The 22,852-nt window shown below is 34.8% G+C and overlaps 2 protein-coding genes across 2 annotated transcripts; both read left to right on the top strand.

Moving 5' to 3' along the window:
* The first annotated feature begins 223 nt into the window (after positions 1-223).
* Positions 224-13,882, top strand: LOC125818413 (vacuolar protein sorting-associated protein 41 homolog). The gene is made up of 19 exons (XM_049497932.1): positions 224-563; positions 2,570-2,839; positions 2,942-3,121; positions 3,338-3,598; positions 5,662-5,794; positions 5,894-5,984; positions 6,980-7,082; positions 8,968-9,071; positions 9,151-9,244; positions 9,372-9,527; positions 9,617-9,679; positions 9,787-9,852; positions 10,153-10,353; positions 11,620-11,697; positions 11,784-11,903; positions 11,989-12,069; positions 12,177-12,262; positions 12,999-13,080; positions 13,186-13,882. The coding sequence occupies exons 1-19, from the start codon at positions 309-311 to the stop codon at positions 13,624-13,626; spliced, it is 2,865 nt and encodes a 954-aa protein (XP_049353889.1). The 5' UTR covers positions 224-308; the 3' UTR covers positions 13,627-13,882.
* A 5,714-nt stretch (positions 13,883-19,596) lies between these two features.
* Positions 19,597-22,729, top strand: LOC125818042 (flavonoid 3',5'-hydroxylase). Its single transcript, XM_049497549.1, has 3 exons — positions 19,597-20,007; positions 20,624-21,198; positions 21,932-22,729. The coding sequence occupies exons 1-3, from the start codon at positions 19,686-19,688 to the stop codon at positions 22,562-22,564; spliced, it is 1,530 nt and encodes a 509-aa protein (XP_049353506.1). The 5' UTR covers positions 19,597-19,685; the 3' UTR covers positions 22,565-22,729.
* The last annotated feature ends 123 nt before the right edge of the window (positions 22,730-22,852 follow it).

Here is a 22,852-nt window from a genome sequence, read left to right as displayed (position 1 = left end):
ATCGTGATATGGTATCGCATGGCCAAACGCCTACTAAATATCAAAGTAAAGCAACCCTCATACATTAAGGACCATTTTGGCCATTTTCTCATGAAAATTATATTAGGATAATACTTTTATTAGTTTCAGTTAAAATGTTTACTTAATCAATTGTTTAACGGGCGAACCCCCAAAAGGTTCTATTTATTTATTTCTCTTCAAACGCCCCACGAAAAAAGTATAGCACCGAAACTCCAAAAAGCTACTCCCCTTTACAGATCTCCACTCGGCAATCGCTGTACAATTCCTCCGGCGAACGGAGTTCCGGGATGTCACGAAAGTTATCGGATAACGGAATCGACGGCGACGATGAGAGGGACGACGAAGAAGAATATTCCGATGAAGAAGAAGAGGAAGGAGAAGAAGATGAATATGAACCAAGGCTCAAGTATCAGAGGATGGGAGGCAGTGTGCAATCGCTTCTTTCAAGCGATGCTGCTACATGTATTGCCGTCGCCGAGAGAATGATTGCCCTTGGTACATACAGTGGAGCCGTTCACATTCTAGATTTCCTCGGCAATCAGGTGATAATTTTTTCCTTTTTGCATTGAGTTTTTGTGACTTCATGACTGAGGTTTATGTTACTGTTGTGATAGAATTTAGCTGGAAAACATTGATCAGTGGTCAAAATGCGTTTAGGATAACTGCTTTATCAACTTTAGCTCTGCTTTTATTGATTGTTTGATTTTTTTTATTCGAGTAGCTTGAGGACGAGGCAAAATTTACTTACTCTAATTTTTAGAGGTTATGTTTTACTTGAGAATTGTGAGCAGATAGATGTCATTTCAATAGCTAAACCTATAAAATTTCTTTTCTTTTTTCGCTGTGGCCTAGTGGTCAATGAAGCAGATTCAGAAATAATGAGGTTTCATGTTCAAATTCCAGACACAAAAACACTGGGTGATTTTTTTTTGATGGATAGAGTTACCAGATACATGTTGCTAGATGACATGTATACCCGTGGAATTAGTCAAGGAGCGCACGAGCTGGTACAGATATCATGTTTATAAAAAAAGAATTATTTTTTTTCTTTTTAGGCTTAAATTAACTCTAGTGATGTGTGATGCACGTCACTTTTGTGATATACTCGAGGCTAGAAAATAATAACAAATGGTTTACTTTTTTAGTCTGCAATTTGTGGTGCCATGGATTTATGTAGTTTTAGACTCAGATTCTTGACCTTGAATGATGATCCTTAAAATACTCATCAAGATGAATCCAGAAAAACTGTATACATATTTGGAGAAAGTATTCAGGGGGGAGCAAAGTATCCGGGGGGGAATTGCTGTGCAGCTGAAAGATAGTTTAACAACTTTCTAGTTAATCGAGAGGGGATTAGACATTTGCTTCTTTGTACTAGTAGGAATTTTTTTTCCTTTTTGTTTGTTTTCGTTTTTTAATATAGCGAAGTAGTCAACTTCCTGAGAAAAACGTAGAAGCAGCCAACTTAGGGAGAGGAGTATCAGGACTTTTATGAATTTGTTGTCATTCTAATCCCATATGATTTTAGGCAAGATAGAAACCTTAGTTGAACTCATGGAATAAAGTATGTGGAAGTAAAGGATGCCATTAAAAGTATGAGGGTTGAAAAGCTTGTAGTCTAGATCTTATCCCTTTTGGGAAGTACATTGGAGAGGTTGGATTAATATGACTACCAAGCTACTCAATGTTTTATTAAGGAACAAGTAAGAAAATACCTTGCTTCAGGCTATTCAAAGTTGTATGAACTATCAGATATTAATCTTATGGGTCATATGAAGCTTTAGGAAATGTTGATATATCATAGACTTAGGAACACTAATGGGGCAGTAGTGAATCAGGTTAGACACATGCATAGATCTATAACAGAAGCTATACCTTCATTAGGAAGTTTTTTTCTTTTTTTTTTTGAGAATGGTAATGTTGTATTCCTCAGCATTAAGCATTAAGGATATGTTGGAGACCTCCAAAAATTTCAGATAGAAAAACAAAAGGAACTACAGCAATTACAAAAAGCCTAGAAAATCTACTAACTGTTCAACATGACGCAACTTTGTATTACCGTTGACATGACTTTGATCGGAAGGAGTGGAGGTCGCGTATCAGGGTTGAAGGTTTGTAGGGATAGAGTGTTGTCTTGACCACCACATGCAAGGTGGTATTATATTACACCATTTCTTTTGGCGTTTGCTCCTACTCTCCTAGTTCAGCAACTAAGAAGATCTGTTGTGTGCTCTGGCATTATCCACCGAGTTTGTGATAACTGAGAAATAATGTCCAGCAACTAAAAAAATGCATCATCTCACCAACTGGTTATGAGGAGTAAATCTTTAGATCTGCATGTGGCAGTCAAATAGGATTGTGTTACTTCAGTTTTGATAATCAAAGATCTTGTTGAAAAAAACATCGTTTAGGATCTCCTTTAGTAGATAACCAGGATGTTTCTCTAATCTCTATTCGTAACAAGGCTCTTGCTCGTTGGTTTAAGTTTTCCAAATCAAGAAGTCACTTGTTCCTTGCTTAAATCTTAAAGAAGTTTTGTCTGCCATAGGTTAAAGAGTTTGCGGCTCACACTGCTGCAGTCAACGATCTTTGCTTTGACACAGAAGGTGAATACATTGGAAGCTGTTCTGATGATGGGTCTGTCATAATAAATAGTCTTTTTACTAATGAGAGGATGAAATTTGAGTATCATCGTCCAATGAAGGCTGTTGCTTTAGACCCAGATTATGCAAGAAAGGCTTCCAGAAGATTTGTGACCGGTGGTTTAGCTGGTAATTTGTATCTTAATGCGAAGAAGTGGATGGGCTATCGGGACCAGGTTTGTCTTTTGTCCATAGTGTTGATTTACCTTTTCTCATTGAATGAACGTGAAAAGATTGTGGGAACTCTTGATTTGCATTCATGTGGCTTTCTTTGGCAGGTTCTGCACTCTGGTGAAGGTCCAGTTCATGCAGTGAAGTGGCGGACTAGTCTCATTGCCTGGGCAAATGATGCAGGAGTTAAAGTTTATGATGCTGCCAATGATCAGCGCATAACTTTCATTGAACGACCTCGTGGAAGCCCACACCCTGAACTTCTTGTCCCTCATATAGTTTGGCAGGTAGGTTTCAAGGCTGTTGTATAAGTTTGTATCCGTTGATTATTTGATTGTAGTTATGAGAGATTTGCATGCAATGTAAAACTGCTGTGTTGCTTTAGGTTTCCCAACATATTTTGCAAGTGAAACCATAATTGTCTCTTTTCTGTTTCAGTTGTTGTGTATGTTGTTACTTCTGATTATTCTGGACAATCCTCATTGTTTTACATTCACATTCAGGATGACACTGTTTTGGTCGTTGGATGGGGAACCTCGGTGAAAATTGCATCGATAAAAACAAACCAGAACAAAGGCTTGAATGGGTCATACAAGTATATAACCATGTCTAGTCTGAATCAGGTGGATATTGTGGCATCCTTTCAAACCAGCTATTTCATTTCAGGAGTTGCTCCTTTTGGTGATTCTTTGGTTGTTCTAGCTTATATTCCTGCCGAAGAAGATGGAGAGAAGAACTTCAGCAGCACTATTCCCTCTAGACAGGTATCTGTTTTCTTCTTTCTGATGCTGGACTTAACTGATCCGCTGGATCAAATGTCAACGTATTTTGCCCTTTCTGGTTTATAAATGAGTTATCTTTCTTGCTAAGCTTCACTTCTACGGAGGTTTACATATTTTGAGGGAAAATGCTTTGTCGTTATTTGATGCCAACCCTTGACTTCAAATGGTTGTGCTTGACGTGAATGTAAATTGCAGTATCATAATGATCAAGACTGTTGAATGAAGTCTTTTGATGCTATTATGCACTTAGAATTTCCTTTCCTGTTGCACCCAAAAGTGTGACCTAGTGATCAATGGAAGTGGATGCACAATCTTGGATACCAGGGCTCAAGTTCCAGCAGAAAAAAAAAACCCAGGTGATCTTTTCCGTCGGCCTAAATCTTGGTGGCAGAGTTAGAGCCCATTTGGATTGGCTTAATTTATGCTCCAAGTGTTGAAAAACACTTTTTAGGTGTGGGAGCATAACTTATATTGGATAAAAATAATTCTTTATGATGAAAAAGTTAACAGATTAATCAAAGCAAAACAGTTATTAAGCTAAAATAAGGCAAAAACAATAAGTTGGACAACCCAACGCATTGCTTTTGTCTTAAAAACACTTAACTTAAAAACTACTTTGAATTTTGCCGAACACTCCAAAAAGTTGAAAAGAACTTAAAAGCAACTTTTATGTCCATCCAAACAGGCTCTTAATACCAGTGTTGGTGAACGCTAGCAGGTACCTTATAGAATAATCGAGATTCTAGAGTGCGCAATCTCTGATCCCAACACCACTTTATCAAGGGAAAAAAGAAGACGAATTTCCTTCAGCGTTGAAATTTTTGACCATATTTGATGTTATCAACTAGGATTAAGAACCGCTTGAGAAACAAAACTGAGCCTATGATGACCATTGTGGGCAAGAGAAGAGGAGAAAAGGGGGGAGATAGTGGCTTTTGTGAAGTAGGAGGCATAAGAAGAAATCTCTGTTACCTAAAACTCAATAGAAAAGTTCTTTTGTGAGGTCTAAGTAATTGCATAATTACCAGATTCCTCTCTATGATTCAGAAGGTCTTTCGGCTACCTATATTATGTCGCTTAAACCTTGTTTTGGTACAATTTTCACGTCTATGTGATGCATCAAATCCATTTGTTGATTTACATAGTTATGAGATTGCTGAGTTCTTGCCTTCTATATTCCACTGTTGGTTTAAGTTATATTTTCTTTATTAATGTACTTTTTTCTTTAAGTTTTAGAAGAAAGGAAAAAAAAATCTTTTCTCATCGACCACTACATGTCTTTGTGTCCTTGTAAAGTTTTGGGTTAAAATTTGTACCCTGCTCCAGATGTTTTGTGTTGCATGACCTTCCTCAACTTTTGGTACATTCTCAAAGCTCTATTACATTTATGGACTTGGTTGACATTTCTACCGAAGATGCCTATTCTTGTTCTTATGAAGAGGACAACATTCCTAGTAGTTCTGATTTTTTTTGAGGCTGAAAATAAAATAAAATCAAAACTACTAGGAGGACCAAAGATATAAAGAGTGTTATCTTAAGGGGGCAGTAGGGCTGGCAAGGAGGTCATCTGGTAAGAACACTAATTTAGTCTTATGCAATTAGTGAGGGGTTTGTGTTTGTATGCTTCTGTTTGTTTGGATAATTTGTTTTAATGCTTTTATGATGCATAAATTGAGACAGTTATGTGCTTCAGTTATAAGTAGAGGGGCTATAAGTTCAAAATTAAATAGCGAAATGTATTTAATTCTCACTTTTACTACCTAGCCTTGTCAGTTTTGGCCATCTCAAACTGCCATGTTCCTTGTAGCATCCTAACAACAGCAGCAACTACGCCTCAATCCCAAACAAGTTGTAGCTCTCTAACAGATGAACTGTTTTAGATTTGGTTGCCTCCACCATATGGCTTTAATGCCTTAAGGCTTTTTGCTTCTCTGTTGGACGTTCTCCTAAACGTTGTTTGTTACCCACTAAATGCTACTGAAATCCATGTTGTTTAATAAGGGTAATTGGTGATAGTTGCTAGGGTTTGTGAATTCATCCAACAGGGAAATGCTCAACGACCTGAAGTGCGTGTTGTGACGTGGAATAATGATGAGCTCGCTACCGATGCTCTCCCTGTACATGGCTTTGAGCATTACAAGGCGAAAGATTATTCACTTGCTCATGCTCCATTTTCAGGTAACCATTCAGTGTTTATAAGTTTTCATCACTCTGTATTCATTTCGTGCACTTAATTAATTTTTTTACGAGTCAATATAACATAACCAAATGATGTAGGTAGCAGCTATGCAGGGGGTCAGTGGGCTGCTGGTGATGAACCCTTATACTACATTGTGTCCCCAAAAGATGTGATTATTGCGAAGCCAAGGTTGGTAAAGCTTTTCTCTTATTATCTTCATATGTCAATTCCTATGTGATTATGCATATGCACCAAGAAAAGCGAGGTTCTTTTATGTTATCTGCCGCATATGCTGTGGTTTCTCTCTCTTTTACCAGGATCAATCTGTTCTGAACAATTAGTGCCCGGTTTTGTCCTTTTATTTCAAGTGTAACCTATCATTTATGATGCATAATTGCATATATTCTGTGTTGGATAGCGGCATTTTGGTGATCTGTCTTTAAATTTTACAAGTTAAAGCTTGGTGATTTCAGGAAGGCATCCAAGTAACACCTAATATTATTGTAATTCAAGATTCTAAGCATATTCATATACCAAAAAATCGTACACTGTGGAGCTATAATTGGCTACAAAGGTGTAAAGCAGAGAGAAATATTTAAATAAAGAAGCAGCATATTAAACTGAATTTGGAAGGAGGGAGGGTGGGTGGTTTGGGAAAAACTAGTGAAGGAGGAGGAGGAGGAGGAGGAGGAAGGGGGAGAAGAAAGCTTGAACTTGAGAACAGAGAAGCGTAGTAGCAGAGGAAGAACCTTAATCAGAAGCATGGTAGCAGCCAAGCAGAAAAGTAGGGATACGGTGGTGAATAGACGAGCCAAACAAAGTTTCATTTGGTATGGTAATGTAGGACATTCCTGCAAAAGGGAGGATACACGTGCTCAGAAATTAAAAATGAATACACTAATCAGAAAAATGTATTATACATGTCTAGGCATGTCCATGTCCTTAAAGTGTCTGATCCCATTAAGGACTTTAATTTGATACCAAAAAAAGTAACTCAATACCTATGTCTCTAGCCTGCAGAGATGGATGTTGAATTTCCATTCAGTAACATCTATCTATCCAACAAATTTATTTTAACAATCAAAAAACATCTATCTATCCAAAGAATGGCACTCCCTTCTGTTTAGATACAGGAATGCTGATTGATAAAAAATATGAATTTTACTTCTATGGTTGATTGTTAGGGACACAGAAGATCATATTAATTGGCTTCTCCAGCATGGATGGCATGAGAAAGCTTTAGAAGCAGTTGAGGCCAATCAGGGAAGGAGTGAGCTCGTTGATGAGGTATTTTGTTTGAATGTGGGTTTATATTGATTTTTTCATTAAACCGATATAATTTTCATATATGTTCAGCTTAATATAGGTTAATCTGTTGCTATGATGCTCAACAACTTCTATGTGTGTCTTTTATATATAAAGGATGGGGAAGGGCTAGAGCAAAGGTTTGCGAGCTATTGCATAGGAGCGGGGGTTTTACCCTGTGCGCACCCAAAGTGTAGCGGCTGCGGGTTTCCTTGTCTTGAAAAAAGAAGGGCTAGATCGAAACTTTCTGTGATCATGCCTTGCTTGCATTTCTATGTCAACCATTAAAAATATTTCTGACTTGACTTCCTATGCGATGTACTGACCTGCAGGGGATTCCGTCTATTTTTTGTAATAACATAAAATCTTCTCACCTTTTAGTGCTTCAGAGATCCTTTTAACTCTGCATGTACAGTTGTACACTCTACCCTCCCCAAACTCCACTTAGTGGGATTTCACTGGGTATGTTGTATGTACTTTCCATTTATGTGCACATACCATTTTCTAATTCTCATTTTCTATTCTACGTGTATAGGAAGTGTATGGAAACATATTATTGAGAAATCGGGGGGCTAGTGACGCAAGATTCAAAATTTGGTGGTCAATGGGCCAACCCCACTACTCTTCTCCACTTAAATACCAAACTTTTGTCTGCAGTAGGATTCGACCCCCTGACATGCGCCTAACTCTCACCTGCACTCTTACAACTAGACCAAAGCCCTAGGGGGTTGCAATAAGTCGCTAGTCAAAGGTTTAGAGCAATTGCTTGCCATATGGATTATGAAGAGACATTAAGTTCTGGTCTTTCTTAATTCACTCACAATGTCGCTTCTTTGTTTCTCCCGTATCCAACTTACAACTAGGCCAAATGGCCAAATTTGGTTACCAAATAATAGCTCCATGATATTCCTTTGTAGTCCATGCTCAAAATCAGTTTGTTACTAATGGAGTCTTGCTCTTTTACTCCTTGCACCACAAAGAAAACATTTTATAGTTGTTGAGAATGTGTTTCTGCACTATCCAGTGGCATCTCTATGACCATCTTTTCATAAGTGTGCTCTTTAATTCAGTTCCCTTTTGCTTCGCTCTTCTTTTTTGTGTTATTGAGTAAATTTCTTCTTTTTTGCCTTCCTAAGGAATCCTGTATTAATGCGTTACTTCCAACTTCCCCGATATATATTTCTCCCTGACTCAGAGAATGAGCAACACTATGTTCAGGTTGGATTATGGTCTTTTCTTGACTTTATCCATGCCTCTTAAATGGCATTTCTAAATGCTCAAAGAAAATTGTCCCAAGGATTAGATTAATGATATCACCTCCCAAAAGTTCCTGGTGTGCCTGGATCAAGTTCCATGCTTATGCTTTGGATAGATTAAGCTGTTTTGCACCTCCATTACATTGCAGTGTCTGATTCTATTATTATTAATTAATCCACTCTGTCCCACGTTTGGTTGGGCCGTTCTTTCATAATTTTGCAACATTGCAATAGCTAGTCCTCTGTGTTTGAGATCATTTATTGTCCTTCTCTCCTCTCTTGGACGTTCCCAACTACTCCCAGAAAGTGTTTTTTGTGTGCATCACACCACAAGTGCTCTGCAACTACTCCTATCAATAAGATAAGTTTCTAAGTTATCGTATGCCACCCTTATCTTCTCTCTGTTTCTGCCTGAGGGCCTGAGTGGTATATCTCCAATGTATTGGATAAAGATAAAAATTGTGTGACAGAACTCGCTTACATACATGGATAGTTTCCATATTGAGTTTATGATTGATTGTTCTTCTTGATCATGTTTCTTAAATTTGGATATCCACTAACAAGATACTCATTATAGCTTTCCTCTCACAAAAATTGTCTACTCAAATCAGGTGGGTTCGAGATACCTCGATCATCTGATTGTGGAAAGGAAGTATGGTGAAGCGGCATCTCTATGTCCAAAATTGTTGCGAGGATCAGCTTCCGCATGGGAAAGGTTTAAATATCCTTTAAACGATGAAATATCTTGGAAATATACTTTTAGTTATTGAAGTGCAACTGGTTGTCTTTTCCAGATGGGTTTTCCATTTTGCACATCTGCGCCAACTTCCTGTGTTGGTCCCGTACATCCCAACAGAAAATCCAACATTGCGTGATACAGCTTATGAGGTCTGCACTTTGCTACTGTGTCCATTAGTTTCTTGAATGATTTCTTATACACACCTAAAGAGAGTCAACAACTGAAGCATTCCTTATCAAAATAAAAACTCAACAGCTGAATCATTTTTTACATTAGGTAGCTCTTGTTGCTTTGGCCACAAATCCATCTTTTCACAAGGATCTCGTATCAACTGTCAAATCCTGGCCACCTGGCATTTATTCTACATCGCCTGTTATCTCAGCTATAGAATCTCAGCTTAATACCTCATCTATGACTGGTCACCTCAAAGAGGTAAGTACAAAGGAGTTACAGCTCATGTTTTATGTTCTACATACGCTTTCTTTGGGTACATTTATTTATCGTGCTACTTTAACATGTAGGCTCTAGCAGAATTATATGTGATTGAGGGACAACATGATAAAGCTTTTGCTCTTTATGCGGATGTAAGTTCAGTGCTGTATTAAATTTATTACCCTGGAGGAGGATGCTGATAATTGTGTGTTAAGGAGTTGACTTCTTTCGCTCTTTGTTCAATTGTTTTTGCTTTCAGCTTATGAAGCCGGATCTGTTTGACTTCATTGAAAAGCATAATTTGCATGATGCTGTGCGTGAAAAGGTATGCATATTAGACTGGTTGAATTTATTATGTAACTGTCTTATATATTATGTTGAGAAAGATGTAATTCAGCTCTAATGGAAAACAACAACTTTATCTTTTTCCCTTTTCTGTTCTATTTTTCCTTTTTGGTCAATCGACGCGTTATGATTTCTAGAAGGAAATAAATCCTGTTTTTGTCTTCTTGATATTCTTGAAACAAGAAGTAAGAGACTTTAAGGACATAATATTGGCCATACGTTAGATAATATGGTTCTACAACTCTTCACTTATGATTGTCTAATTATCATGGACTGACAGGTTGTCCAACTAATGATGGTCGACAGCAAGCGTGCCATACCTTTGTTGATCCAGCATAGGGACTTTATACATCCACCCGAAGTGGTGTCACAACTTATGGCTGCAAAGACTAAGTGTGATTGTCGGTACCTTTTGCATTTGTATCTTCATTCACTATTTGAAGTGAATCCTCATGCTGGACGGGATTACCATGACATGCAGGTTTGTATAGAATCACCCTGGGAGCTTTCACTTTAAAGTTTATTTTGTGGTAATTTGTAGGTGCGGTCTATGTGGCATGGCAATGCATCCTTTATCATGAGAAATTAAGAATTGTGCTGTTGCTCATGTTTCTTGGGTTAAATGTTTTGGTTTTGAATTGTAATTGAAGGTATATGCAGTGTCTTTCTGTTCATGTGGGTGCCCTTATCTCATTTTGTGCCACTTGACAATTTGTTTGTTTAATTACTAACTTAACATTTCCATATGGTAACTCAAGGACACTAAGCCCTTGGCAAACTCAAAATTGGTAAGATGGGTCCAAACCGATTAGAAGTTACTGAACCTGTAGAAAAGTTAATGCATTACATTGATGTTATTGTTCAGCAACGTTGTCTGGAAATTGCTTGTTTGTCGATCGTTGTATAAATCTTCAATTACTCGAGAAAGAGCTGCTCCATTAACTAGCCCTGGCTAATGCGTATAAATATCTTTATCCTGAAACAACCTTTCTCCAGTGTTCCACATTATAAGTTTCGGTTTTAGCTTTTGCTCTCACCATCGCATACATGGTGGATTCAACTATATCATGCCTTTATTTTTTGGGAATCTTAAATATCTCCTATGTTTGATTCCGTCATTTGTCTTGGCGTACCCATGTCAGACTGGTGTGACATGGTTGTGAATAATCCATATGAATTCTTCAAAACACGCAAATTTAAGAACTTCATGTGCAGGTCATGAATACTTACTCTGTGGCATCAAATATATCTATAGATGAATCCATGAAACATAGAGTATCTCTATCTAATTGATTCAGGCTAAAAAACAAAAGTGGCGTACAAGTATTTCCTTAGGCCTTAAGGTTTTTATGCCCCATTTTTGTGTTCTTTTTTGTCTTTTATGTCTTTTATGTCCATGCTTTCTAAAGCATATGCATTTACTTGGTGTATGGGTGCTTTTTAAATTTTATTTTTTTTGATAACCGAGAAATCCGTCTGAGACCCGGGTGCCTTTTAGACCAATCACAGCCTTCTAAACTCGGTGGATAATGGGCCCGCCCCTCTATCCTTCTCCACTTAAATACCGGGCTTCGCTTTGCATGGTGTGGGGTTTGAACCTGCGACCTAAGTCACAAATCCTCCACCTTTTGCCACTTGAGCTAGGCCTTGGGGGCTTCTTTTTTTAAAAATTATTTAATTCTTAAATTTTGTGGATTCTATAGTGGCGTCCACTGATTTTGTTTCTCCTTGTTTATGATTTTCGTAGGTCGAGCTTTATGCTGACTATGATCCAAAGATGATGCTTCCCTTTCTCAGAAGTAGTCAGCATTATACACTTGAGAAGGTTTTTGTGAATGAATGGATGACAAGTCCCGGTCTCTGGCCTTTTGTTCTTCTTATTGACCTTTCTTCTTTAATGAACTACGCTAGGCTTATGATATCTGCGTGAAGAGAGATTTATTAAAGGAGCAAGTTTTCATCCTTGGAAGAATGGGGAATGCAAAGCAGGCCCTTGCTATTATCATAAATAGAGTGGGAGATATAGAAGAGGTGGGTTCTTGCTGATTTGTAGTCTTAATATTGCTTTTTCAAATCTGGATTTCAACAGACTAGCCTTATAACTACTCACATGCAGGCCATAGAATTTGTAAGCATGCAACATGATGATGAACTCTGGGATGAGCTGATTAAGCAAAGTCTTAATAAGCCTGAAATGGTAAACCATCACCTTCTTTTTTCCCTTCTTTGTTAGAGCACAGGAGACTGTATGAACATTATTTTAACGTTTGGTATTTTGGATTAAGTTGCCTTACTTTTTTACAGGTTGGTGTATTGTTAGAGCATACTGTAGGGAATCTTGATCCTCTTTATATTGTAAATATGTTGCCCAATGGCTTGGAAATACCTCGGTAAGTTTTGTCGATTAAGTAAACTCTCACATTTTCATGGGTATGACTCTAAAACAATATACATAAAGTTTTTTGCTTTTATTCTTTTGGCATAAAATATTTATATTGCTGGCAAGTCTTCTTGAATAGTGAACTAGGAGGAGGTAACAGTGTAGTCAAAGGCGTGCTTAAGCCCTAAAGCGAGGCTCAAAACGTGTTGAGCGCTTTGCCTCGCTTTATGTGGGCTTCAGTGTCGTCATCAAGGTTCTAAGGCAAACTTTTCCTTGCCAATGAGCCTCTTCTGAAGAAGTGACAGTAAACAATTAATATTTCACTTAATCATAATTTTTCTTCAGTTTCTTTGGTCATATATTTGTCATTCATGTTTATAGTTATTAGTCTTGGACTATATATTTATATTTTTTTTTCTTCCTTTGCGCCTTTTTTCATTAAAGCTCACGCTTTATTTACGCTTTGCGCTTAAAGCCCCCACGGACCTTAGAGCTTTTTTGCGCTGTTCGCCTTTGATAACACTGGGAGGTAATATAATTGTGACTCGACCTGATATTGGTTTTCCATGAGCATCATATGTTAATTTCTAGATTCTTTGCGACTTTTATTGGATGTTGTGGTCCGTATTTATGATGTAATAGGTTAGTCAGATTGTGTTTGCAATTTATGATGCGAACTGCTGTTAGTTAATCTTGAATCTCTTAGCACTAATCTGAATGTTTTGCAATATTGCATTCCATTGCAGTCTGAGGGATCGTTTGGTCAAAATTGTTACTGATTACAGAACAGAAACTTCTCTTAGACATGGATGTAATGACATACTCAAGGTACATTATTTGTAAGCCTACCTTCCACAGTATCTTATATAAGATATGCTTTTGTTTGCAAGTTATGATGAAGTGATTCCATTGACGATTTGATTTTACTGCCAGGCTGATTGTGTCAACCTGCTAGTCAAATACTACAAGGAAGCAAAGCGTGCAATATGTTTGAGTGAGGACGTTGATCAAGCACATTCCAAAAGAAATCAGCAGAGGGCTTCACATTTAGGAGAGAGAGTCATGAGTATGAAATCCATGGAGGTCAAGTCAAAAACCAGAGGAGGTGGAAGGTGTTGCATATGTTTTGATCCATTTTCTCTACAGAACGTATCAATTATTGCCTTCTTTTGTTGTCATGCCTACCATACAACTTGTCTCATGGAGTCCACCATTTCCATTGGCGGCGATAAAAAAGAGGCTGGGGCTTCTTCTAAGGGCACTACGTCATATTATGAATTTGATAATGGCAGTGATGACGATGATGAAGAAGAAGATGCTTCTTCAGGTACCCCTCGGATGCGTTGTATTTTGTGTACTACAGCTGCAGGTTGACTGTCTGTTGTTTTTTTTGTTTGTTTGTGGTGTACTATAGTTTTGTTTGGTGTGTGCATATATCATGACCATGTGTTATTATTATTTATTAGATAGAGACTGCTTTCTAATGCTCTATATCTGTATTTTAGGAATTTGTACTGTATTTATTGATCGAGTCGAATTCTCTGCTATCCCTTCAATTATTAGGGACGGCTTAACGCATAAAATTCTCCAGATTATTTGTATGGTGCTGTTCTTTTTGGAAGAGACTGTGGGTTAATAATTCACAAAAAATTTCTTCATTTTCTTGGTGTTCATCTTTTCCCTCCCCTCTTTTTCGATTTTTGACATTTAACCTTGTGGAAACTGATTACGAAGCTGACCATATCGATGAGAAAGCAGTACGAAAACACAGTGCTAGTATTAATGAAGTTGAATATTGGATAGCTTCAAATTCCTACATTTGGTGTCCACTGGTATTACTGGTCATATATTTGTCTGGTATGAAGGGAAATGTTTTTTCTTTTTTCCTGTACCGTTCTCTTTTAATTGACCATTTCTTTTCTGCTATGCCTATCCCCTATCCATTCATCAATTGGCATCTAGAGGTAGGTGAGTGATAGTTTTTGTCACAAGAAAAGGAAACATTACCAAAATGTTTCATGTCCTTTTAAAAATAATTTATTCACAAGTTCATATCTGACGTGGAAATACCATTTATCACTATCCTAAATTGGAGGTGCAAACTTGTTTTCGAGTAAAGTTCAATATAAGATAACAAAAAAAATACGAATATGATGCAAGACAATTTGGCCTTTTAGGGATATGTTGTCAACCACCACGTGTATACATAATATGGTCAAATATTAGAGGTGGTTAAGATGCACATTGTACTCCAACCCCCGGCTAGTATGGGGTGGAATGTATATATCATGGTAAAAAAATTTAACGTCGTTTGTTCGAATATTTTTTTGTTACTATAGTAAATGTTGTTATAGAGAGTAAACAATGTAACATACCATATGAAGAATCAGTTTTAAAGGAAATTTGACCATTAAAGTGAGAAATTGTTATAACGATCTCTGATTGTATTTTACAAATTTATGAGAGTTAGATCAGAAACAGATGTAATATTGCTGCAATAAACTCATTTAAACTCGATATTTTTTTAATGTAAAGTATAGATTTATGTGTAATACTTTCACCAAAATTGTAACATATAGTAAATTCAAACTGGTATTTTTTTTAAAAAAAATAATATATATATATATATAACTTTACACAAAAAAGGAGTAAAAAATTTCAAGTTTGTCCTGCCAAGTGTCATGGAATCACATTTTTTTTTTGTAACTAACGGTTTCATTAATCACCAATGTAAAACGATTACAATCTCCATAGCTAACTACACAACTAGCTATCCAATACATCAAAGAGCTCCTACTTAGTCACAACTAAATCTGAAAGTAGACATGAGAGCACTAATCTTGGGTGGGGCTCGAACACTACAAACAAAAGCTATATCTTTAGCAATGGCATTTGACTCTCTACTCTTTTTTTTCAAAAAATCTCATATTTCTCTCTATCCACAGACAATGTACGAACTCTGTGTAGATCATTTTAAAAACTTGTGCTGCTTGTGTCTTTCCCTTCACACACCTTAGCACTTCAGTAAGATGTTGGTCCCATGACATGGATTGAATTGGCTTAGCTTGGATCCACTGCTGCACTATTCTCCAAATTTCTACTCCATAAACACAAGAAGTGAAAATATGATCCCTAGACTCATTGTGCAAAGTGCATAGGGGGCATATTGGAGACACAGAAATAGTAATGAGGATCACTGTTATTATAAATATATATTATTTTTATAAAAAAGTAAAATATAATATAAAACTTTTTAAAAAAAATAGTTATTATAATAAAATAGTATTATAAAAAAGGAATGTTATAGAGAGATTTAGTTGTAATACAACAATAATAAAACTTACTATTGTATGAATGGCAAATGTGATTCCATGCACTATTTTAAAAATCACTATAATGACGATAATTCTGATTGATTTAAAGAAATTTCTAACTTCCAGTTTTAGTCATTTATTTGCATATTTAACCGCATATTTTTAATTAAGAAGAACGATTATTAATGATGCACAACATTTTTGACTAATGACCATCAATGCAATAAGTGCCATTTAATCATCAAGTTCTATTTTTATTTTATATTTCTATCTGCCATTCAAACAATAGTAAGCTCCTATTTTCTTAATTACATTCAAAATTTTCTATAACATTATTTTTATTATAATAATTATATTTTAAAATTAATTTTTCACTGCAGAAAAACTCATAGGGCTAAGGAGCTGACAAAATAAAGACAGTGATCTAAATTATTTACAAGGAAAGAGTTAGCCCAATTAAAAAGATTAACCAGACAACTAACCTTAAACTTACAAATTGGAGTTAAAACTTTATTGAAAAATTTCATGTTGCTTATATTTCAAATACATCAAACCACCCGATGTTCGATATCTATATTGACGCCCGACTAAATTCAGATTTGACATGTTTTTTTTTTTGTTTCCCACCCGATGTCTGATACCCACATTAGAGCCCGATTAAATTCAGATTCGCATCTGTTTCCCACCCGATGTTCGATACCCACATTAGAGCCCGATTAAATTCAAATTCGCGTAAAAAAGTCTCATGTTGGGAGTAAAACGCTCCCTAACTAAGGCGACTTCGTACCAAGGAGACTCGAACCTGAGACCTCTTGATTAAATTCAGATCCGCTCGGAAAGTCCCACATTGGAGGTAAAGGGCTCCCTAACAAAGACGACTCCGTACCAAGGAGACTCGAACCTGAGACCTCTTGATTAAATTCAGATTCGCGTCGGAAAGTCCAACATTGGGGGTAAAACGCTCCCTAACAAAGGTGACTCCAAAGGAGACTCGAACGTAAGACCACTTGATTAAGGATAAAGGAGTACTTACCAATTCACCGTAATCTGTCGGTGGCATAAGGTGGTTGATGCTTCTAAAGTTGACTAACACATGTAATACCTATAACTAGGGGTGTAAAAAATGAACCCAAACATAGGTAACCCGCCCAACCGCCCAAAATTTTAATGGTTGGGCTCAAGATAATTTAAATTGGGTTCAATCTCAACTCATTCAAGCCTAACCCATTTTAAGAGAATCCTCAATTGAGCTCAATTCAATCTCCAATTTCAACCTGTTTTAAAACTCTTTACTAAGATATGTTCCTATATTAAAGGTATGAATTATTATCTATTTAACATCTTTAGGATTTATCTATCCATTTGTTACTTTTTTAAAAAAAAATCTTGAGCGAAAATTCAAATTGTGATTATAAAAGTTAAATATCACTATGTTAAAATTATTGAGATTAATCGGGTCAAATTGGGCGGGTCAAGACCCAACCCATTTTTTAGCCCATTTGAACCCAACCCATTTGAGCCCAAAGTAAACTTGGGCGGATCATGACTCAACCCAATTTCTATCTCAATCCATTTTAATATCTCCAATTTCAACTAAACCCGCCCATTTGACACCCCTACCTATAACAATAGTCATTATTATGTCGCTAATCTTTAATAACATTACCTCTTTAGAGCCGTTCTATTCAAATATTAATTGTTTTTTTCATTTCGCTATAATGATGCTATTTCTCAAATCCTTCATTAATTTTCATACTTATAGCACCAGCTATAACTTAAAATGTTTTTAATTTTTTTTGAATTATTTTAAAAATATGTGAGTGCTTTAAATGGTTTAATTCTTTGTGGGTACATTACAAGTATTAATAATGTATTAGCAATTGATTTTTTTACTTAATGAGATATGAATATCTTTTGAGATTTTCAATTTAAATATTAATTTGTTTTTTTATTATAACATAATTTTTTTTTGGAAAAATGACTTTCTGGGTAAAGATCAATTGCTATTATGTGTATATTTATTATATATAAATGGTCATTCATTATAAGAATTTAATGAATATATTCAAACAAATAACAAATTCAACTATGCAATATTGAAAACCCTTAATACAAGGTAAATGATGCTTCATAGATATTAGGTAGTGTAACAGAATCATTAATTAAATAGTGCTATACTAATCAATCTTAAATTAGGGTGGGCATAGTATGATACAATATTTAAAATTTCAATCAAGTAGTATTTATTGTTTAAGAAAATTATATCATTTTCATATTAAATAATTTCGATATGATTTGACATTTTAAAGTTTGATTTTCAATATTTTATAGTATGATAAATCGATCAACATAATTTATTCAACTTTAATTTATATATACTCATATAATAAAGAATGACCTCAATCTTTCAAAAAAACGTCTTAATATATCATAATAACACTTTACACAAGTGTATATATATATAAAGTATGAGCAATTTCCTTTAATTTGCTAATCAATTACATAAAAAACATTTTAATCAAAGATACAGTAGTCAAAATTTCAATATCTAAACATTTGAATTTATACAAGTACTAGCTTGTATGTTTGTTAATATTATATATAATAATGTACATAAATTATTTATATAACTATATATTTCGATAAGATATTTGGTATTTGGATACTTTATTTATAAATATCAAATATCAAAAGATTTAAAATATATATCATATACCATATCATAATATCAAAAATACGATAACAAAAAGTTTGTTTTGATATAATAAATCGGTACCTACCGTATTATGCCCATCCCTAATCTAGATGGAGGACCATGAAAGAATTTAAAGATAATAAATTCAGTCACCTGATAATACATACTCTATTTTAATTTATGTGAGTTAGTTTGATTTGACATAAAGTTTAAAAAGTAAAGAAAAACTTTTGAAATGTGGCTATAAATCATTTTCACTAATGATAAAATGAATATTTTAAAGTTAAATCATTATTAAATATAAAAATATATCATTTTTTTTTAAACTGACTAAAAAAGAAAGTTATATATAGAAAATTTAAATTTACTAAGTTTAAATAATTAGTCCATTTTGCAAACGAATATTGACGTGGACAGATTTTAGAAGAAAGTATTGCTATATTTGGAAATTTTTTAAAAAATCTATGTTCAAATATTATCCCAAAAAAGTAATAAAAAGAAAAGTGGTAGCTGAGTGAAATGTAGGTTGTAAATTGTACTTTATCTTTCTGTGACTAATTGGTTAAGTAAAGGCTGTAACTGTCTTCCTATGACTATTTGGTTAAGTGTATTTATCCAAGGGATGGCCCGACTATGTTCGGATCAGTTTACACGCACGCATTTCAATTAATTTTAAGAAATACTTGTTATCTTTCATCGATATAAATATTGGATAAATTCATCCACAAAGTAATATTCTCCCCCTCTATTAAGTAGTACAATTTCTATTTCAATTTATGTAGCGATGTTTGACTGAATACAAAATTTCAAAAAAAAAAGAAAAAAAGAGAGACTTTAGAAATTTATGGTCGAAAACAAACACCCACATTTGTCCGGGTAAATATAATTGGATCCTTACATAAAAATAAATAGCAGATTCATTATTTATTTTTCTTTGTCAGTATACATAAGTTAAGTATTGGTTATATATAGATATTATTGCCAATTTAAGGGAGTTGCTCGGATGGTAAACACCCCTCACTTTCAACCTGAAGGTTGCGAGTTCGAGTCACCAAGGAAGCAAAAGGGTGGGAGCTCCTAGGGAGGGTAAAAAAAAAAAAAAACCTATTAGATGAGCAACTATTCAAATTAATTCTTTCAATATTTAATTGCAGCCACAATCACTTTAAATGCAACTAATACACTATGAAATGTTTGAACGGTAGATACAAAAAAGTTCAACGTGACATTCACTTACAAATTTAATACCTACCAAACCCCTATGTCCATTTTTTTTAAAAATAAAATAAAATTCAACCTCTCATTCATTTTCCTTCTACTTCATTCTCACTCTATATATATATATAAAGAAATTGTGATATTGAAAAATTAGAAGTATTAAAACTATATATTATAAGCTTTATATTATATTTTCGATTTTAATCATGGTGTTACGTATTAGTGAGTTGTTTGCCGCGGCTATAATATATATCATACTACATATTATTATTTCAAAATTAATAGCCACCGTCCGGGAGTGGGGGTGGAGGCTACCGCCGGGTCCGACAGGGTGGCCGGTGATCGGAGCACTATCACTTTTAGGTTCAATGCCACATGTTGCACTTGCAAAAATGGCCAAAAAATATGGACCTATTATGTATTTAAAAGTTGGTACATGTGGGATGGTTGTTGCTTCTACCCCTAGTGCTGCTAAAGCTTTCTTGAAAACACTTGATATTAATTTTTCCAATCGTCCACCTAATGCAGGTAAAAGTATTAGTAGTAATTTGATAATATTATAAAATTATACTAGTATATGTAGGGTTATAAATTAAATGAGTTCATAAGGTTTGTGGTATTTGTGTGTTCTTGTAGTTAAAAGCATCGTCTCTGTGAGACCTAGGTCATAGGTTCGAGTTGTGAAATCATCTATTGATATTTGAGTTAGGGTAGAAAGTCTATGTCAAACTCTATTGCGACGTTGTCCTTTTTCAGACCCGATGTGAATACGGAATGTTTTATGTATCAATCAATTAGCTTTTATCCATATTTTAGGGTTATGAATAACATAGTTTTTCGACATCATAACAAGGTCATCTGAACTCAATATTTTTATATAAAACTTTTCTATATGAAAAACACTAAGATTTCAACTAATATTAAATTCATCTTTTTAAAGGTCAAGCACATTATAATTAAATCATGAATCTGTCGCTCTTCTAGAATTTTATTTTGTGATTTTTAAGCGATATAAAGTCTTATCTAGAGGTAAGTTTAGAATCAAACTTTTTGTACCTATAAAATACCCCATTTTATTTATCATTTTGTATTTAAAAACTCTCAAAATCTTCTTACAACTAATCTAGTGTACGTTTATTGATAGGTGCCACACATTTGGCCTATAATGCCCAAGACATGGTTTTTGCACCCTATGGACCTCGTTGGAAGTTGCTAAGGAAATTGAGCAACTTACACATGCTAGGTGGAAAAGCCTTAGAAAATTGGGCCAATGTTCGTGCCAATGAGCTAGGCCACATGCTAAAATCGATGTTCGATGCAAGCCAGGAGGGCGAATGTGTGGTGGTTGCTGATATGTTGACGTTCGCGATGGCAAATATGATTGGTCAAGTGATGTTAAGTAAGAGAGTGTTCGTGGAAAAAGGGGCAGAGGTTAATGAATTTAAGAATATGGTTGTGGAATTAATGACGGTTGCAGGATATTTTAATATTGGTGATTTTATTCCTAAATTAGCTTGGATGGATTTACAAGGAATTGAAAAAGGGATGAAAAGTTTGCATAAAAAATTTGATGATTTATTGACAAAAATGTTTGATGAACATGAAGCAACTACCTATGAAAGAAAAGAAAATCCTGATTTTCTTGATGTTGTTATGGCAAATAAGGATAATTCTGAAGGAGAAAGGCTTAGTACAACAAATATCAAAGCACTTTTGCTGGTATGTATCAACTAAATATTACTATATTTGTCCACTTTTAATTGTCATAATTTTCTTTTTTAGAGTCAAACGATAATAACTTTGACTAACATTTTATAATGTATCTTTTCATCATATTGATATGCAAAAATTTGGAATTTATAATACTTTTCGTATAATTTTTGAATATCTAAATTTTTTGTTTAAAATATCGAATTAATGTAATTTAATTTAATTTTGAAAATTAGTCGAATTGATTTTCGAAAAGCGCAACATGACAATTAAAAGTGAACAGAGAGAGTATCAATTTGTATGCCATCAAGATTTACTTGAAACCTATGTTGTTCAGACTCTTGCTAAAAAAAATTGTGTTTTATTTAGAAAATAGGTAAAGATATTATATATATGGAAAAAAAATTTTAATAGTTTTATCCTATATTGTCTGCTCTATTAAGATATTGTTGTGCTCATATTGTATCTTTTAAAAAAATACTATTTCTTTTAAAGAGTTTTCTTTTGCAGACGTTCATTCATTACACTGAAAAAAAGGAATTAGATTGACAACTTCTATGGCTAAACAATGAAATTGCCAATCCCATTTAATGACGAATTAGCAACAAATTATTACAAAAAATTATGTTAGCCACGAGCTGTTTCTTTTATTTTTTGTAAGAGATTTCTATTAATTAAATTTATTTTTCCTTTCTAATTAATATATTCTGACATATTATATTTTGACAATTTTTTGTTACAGAATTTGTTCACAGCTGGTACAGACACTTCGTCAAGTGTAATAGAATGGGCCCTTGCAGAAATGATGAAAAATCCTAAAATTTTCAAAAAAGCACAAGAAGAAATGGACCAAGTAATTGGCAAAAATAGACGTTTAATTGAATCTGATATTCCAAATCTTCCTTTTTTACGTGCAATTTGCAAAGAAACATTTCGGAAACATCCTTCAACACCACTAAATCTCCCTAGAGTATCGGCCGAGCCATGCACGGTCGATGGTTACTACATACCGAAAAATACTAGACTCAGTGTCAACATATGGGCAATCGGACGAGATCCTGACGTGTGGGAGAATCCGCTCGAGTTCAATCCCAAGAGGTTCCTGAGCGGGAAAAACGCAAAGATTGAACCTCGTGGAAACGATTTTGAGTTAATTCCATTTGGGGCAGGACGAAGGATTTGCGCGGGGACAAGGATGGGAATAGTGATGGTGGAATATATATTGGGAACTTTGGTTCATTCATTTGATTGGAAATTACCAAATGATGTTATTGATATTAATATGGAGGAATCTTTTGGATTAGCTTTGCAAAAAGCTGTCCCTCTTGAAGCTATGGTTACTCCAAGGCTATCTTTGGACGTTTATCGTTGCTGATCGAGCGAGCCTTCCTAACCATTTATAGTGCAACGTATCTGCTGAAGATCGTAACGTAAGGAATACATGTGTTAGCAATATATAAAAATAATGATAGTGCGATACCTTGAAGGGATTTGTTTTGTAATTTGCTCGGCTTTCTTCTAATAAACTTTTGTGCTCGTACAATTTTTTTTTCTTGATATTGGAATACCAGGCCTTAAGTCCTTTGATTTATTTCATAATATTCAAAAGTTTCTTTTTTTTTTTAATAAAGAGGAGGATAACAAACTTGGATATTAATTCAAG

This window comes from Solanum verrucosum, unplaced genomic scaffold (assembly GCF_900185275.1).
Source record: "Solanum verrucosum unplaced genomic scaffold, falcon-dt-bn FXZP01000253.1, whole genome shotgun sequence".
Taxonomy (NCBI): domain Eukaryota; kingdom Viridiplantae; phylum Streptophyta; class Magnoliopsida; order Solanales; family Solanaceae; genus Solanum; species Solanum verrucosum.
This window is presented reverse-complemented; position numbering and strand designations above follow the sequence as displayed.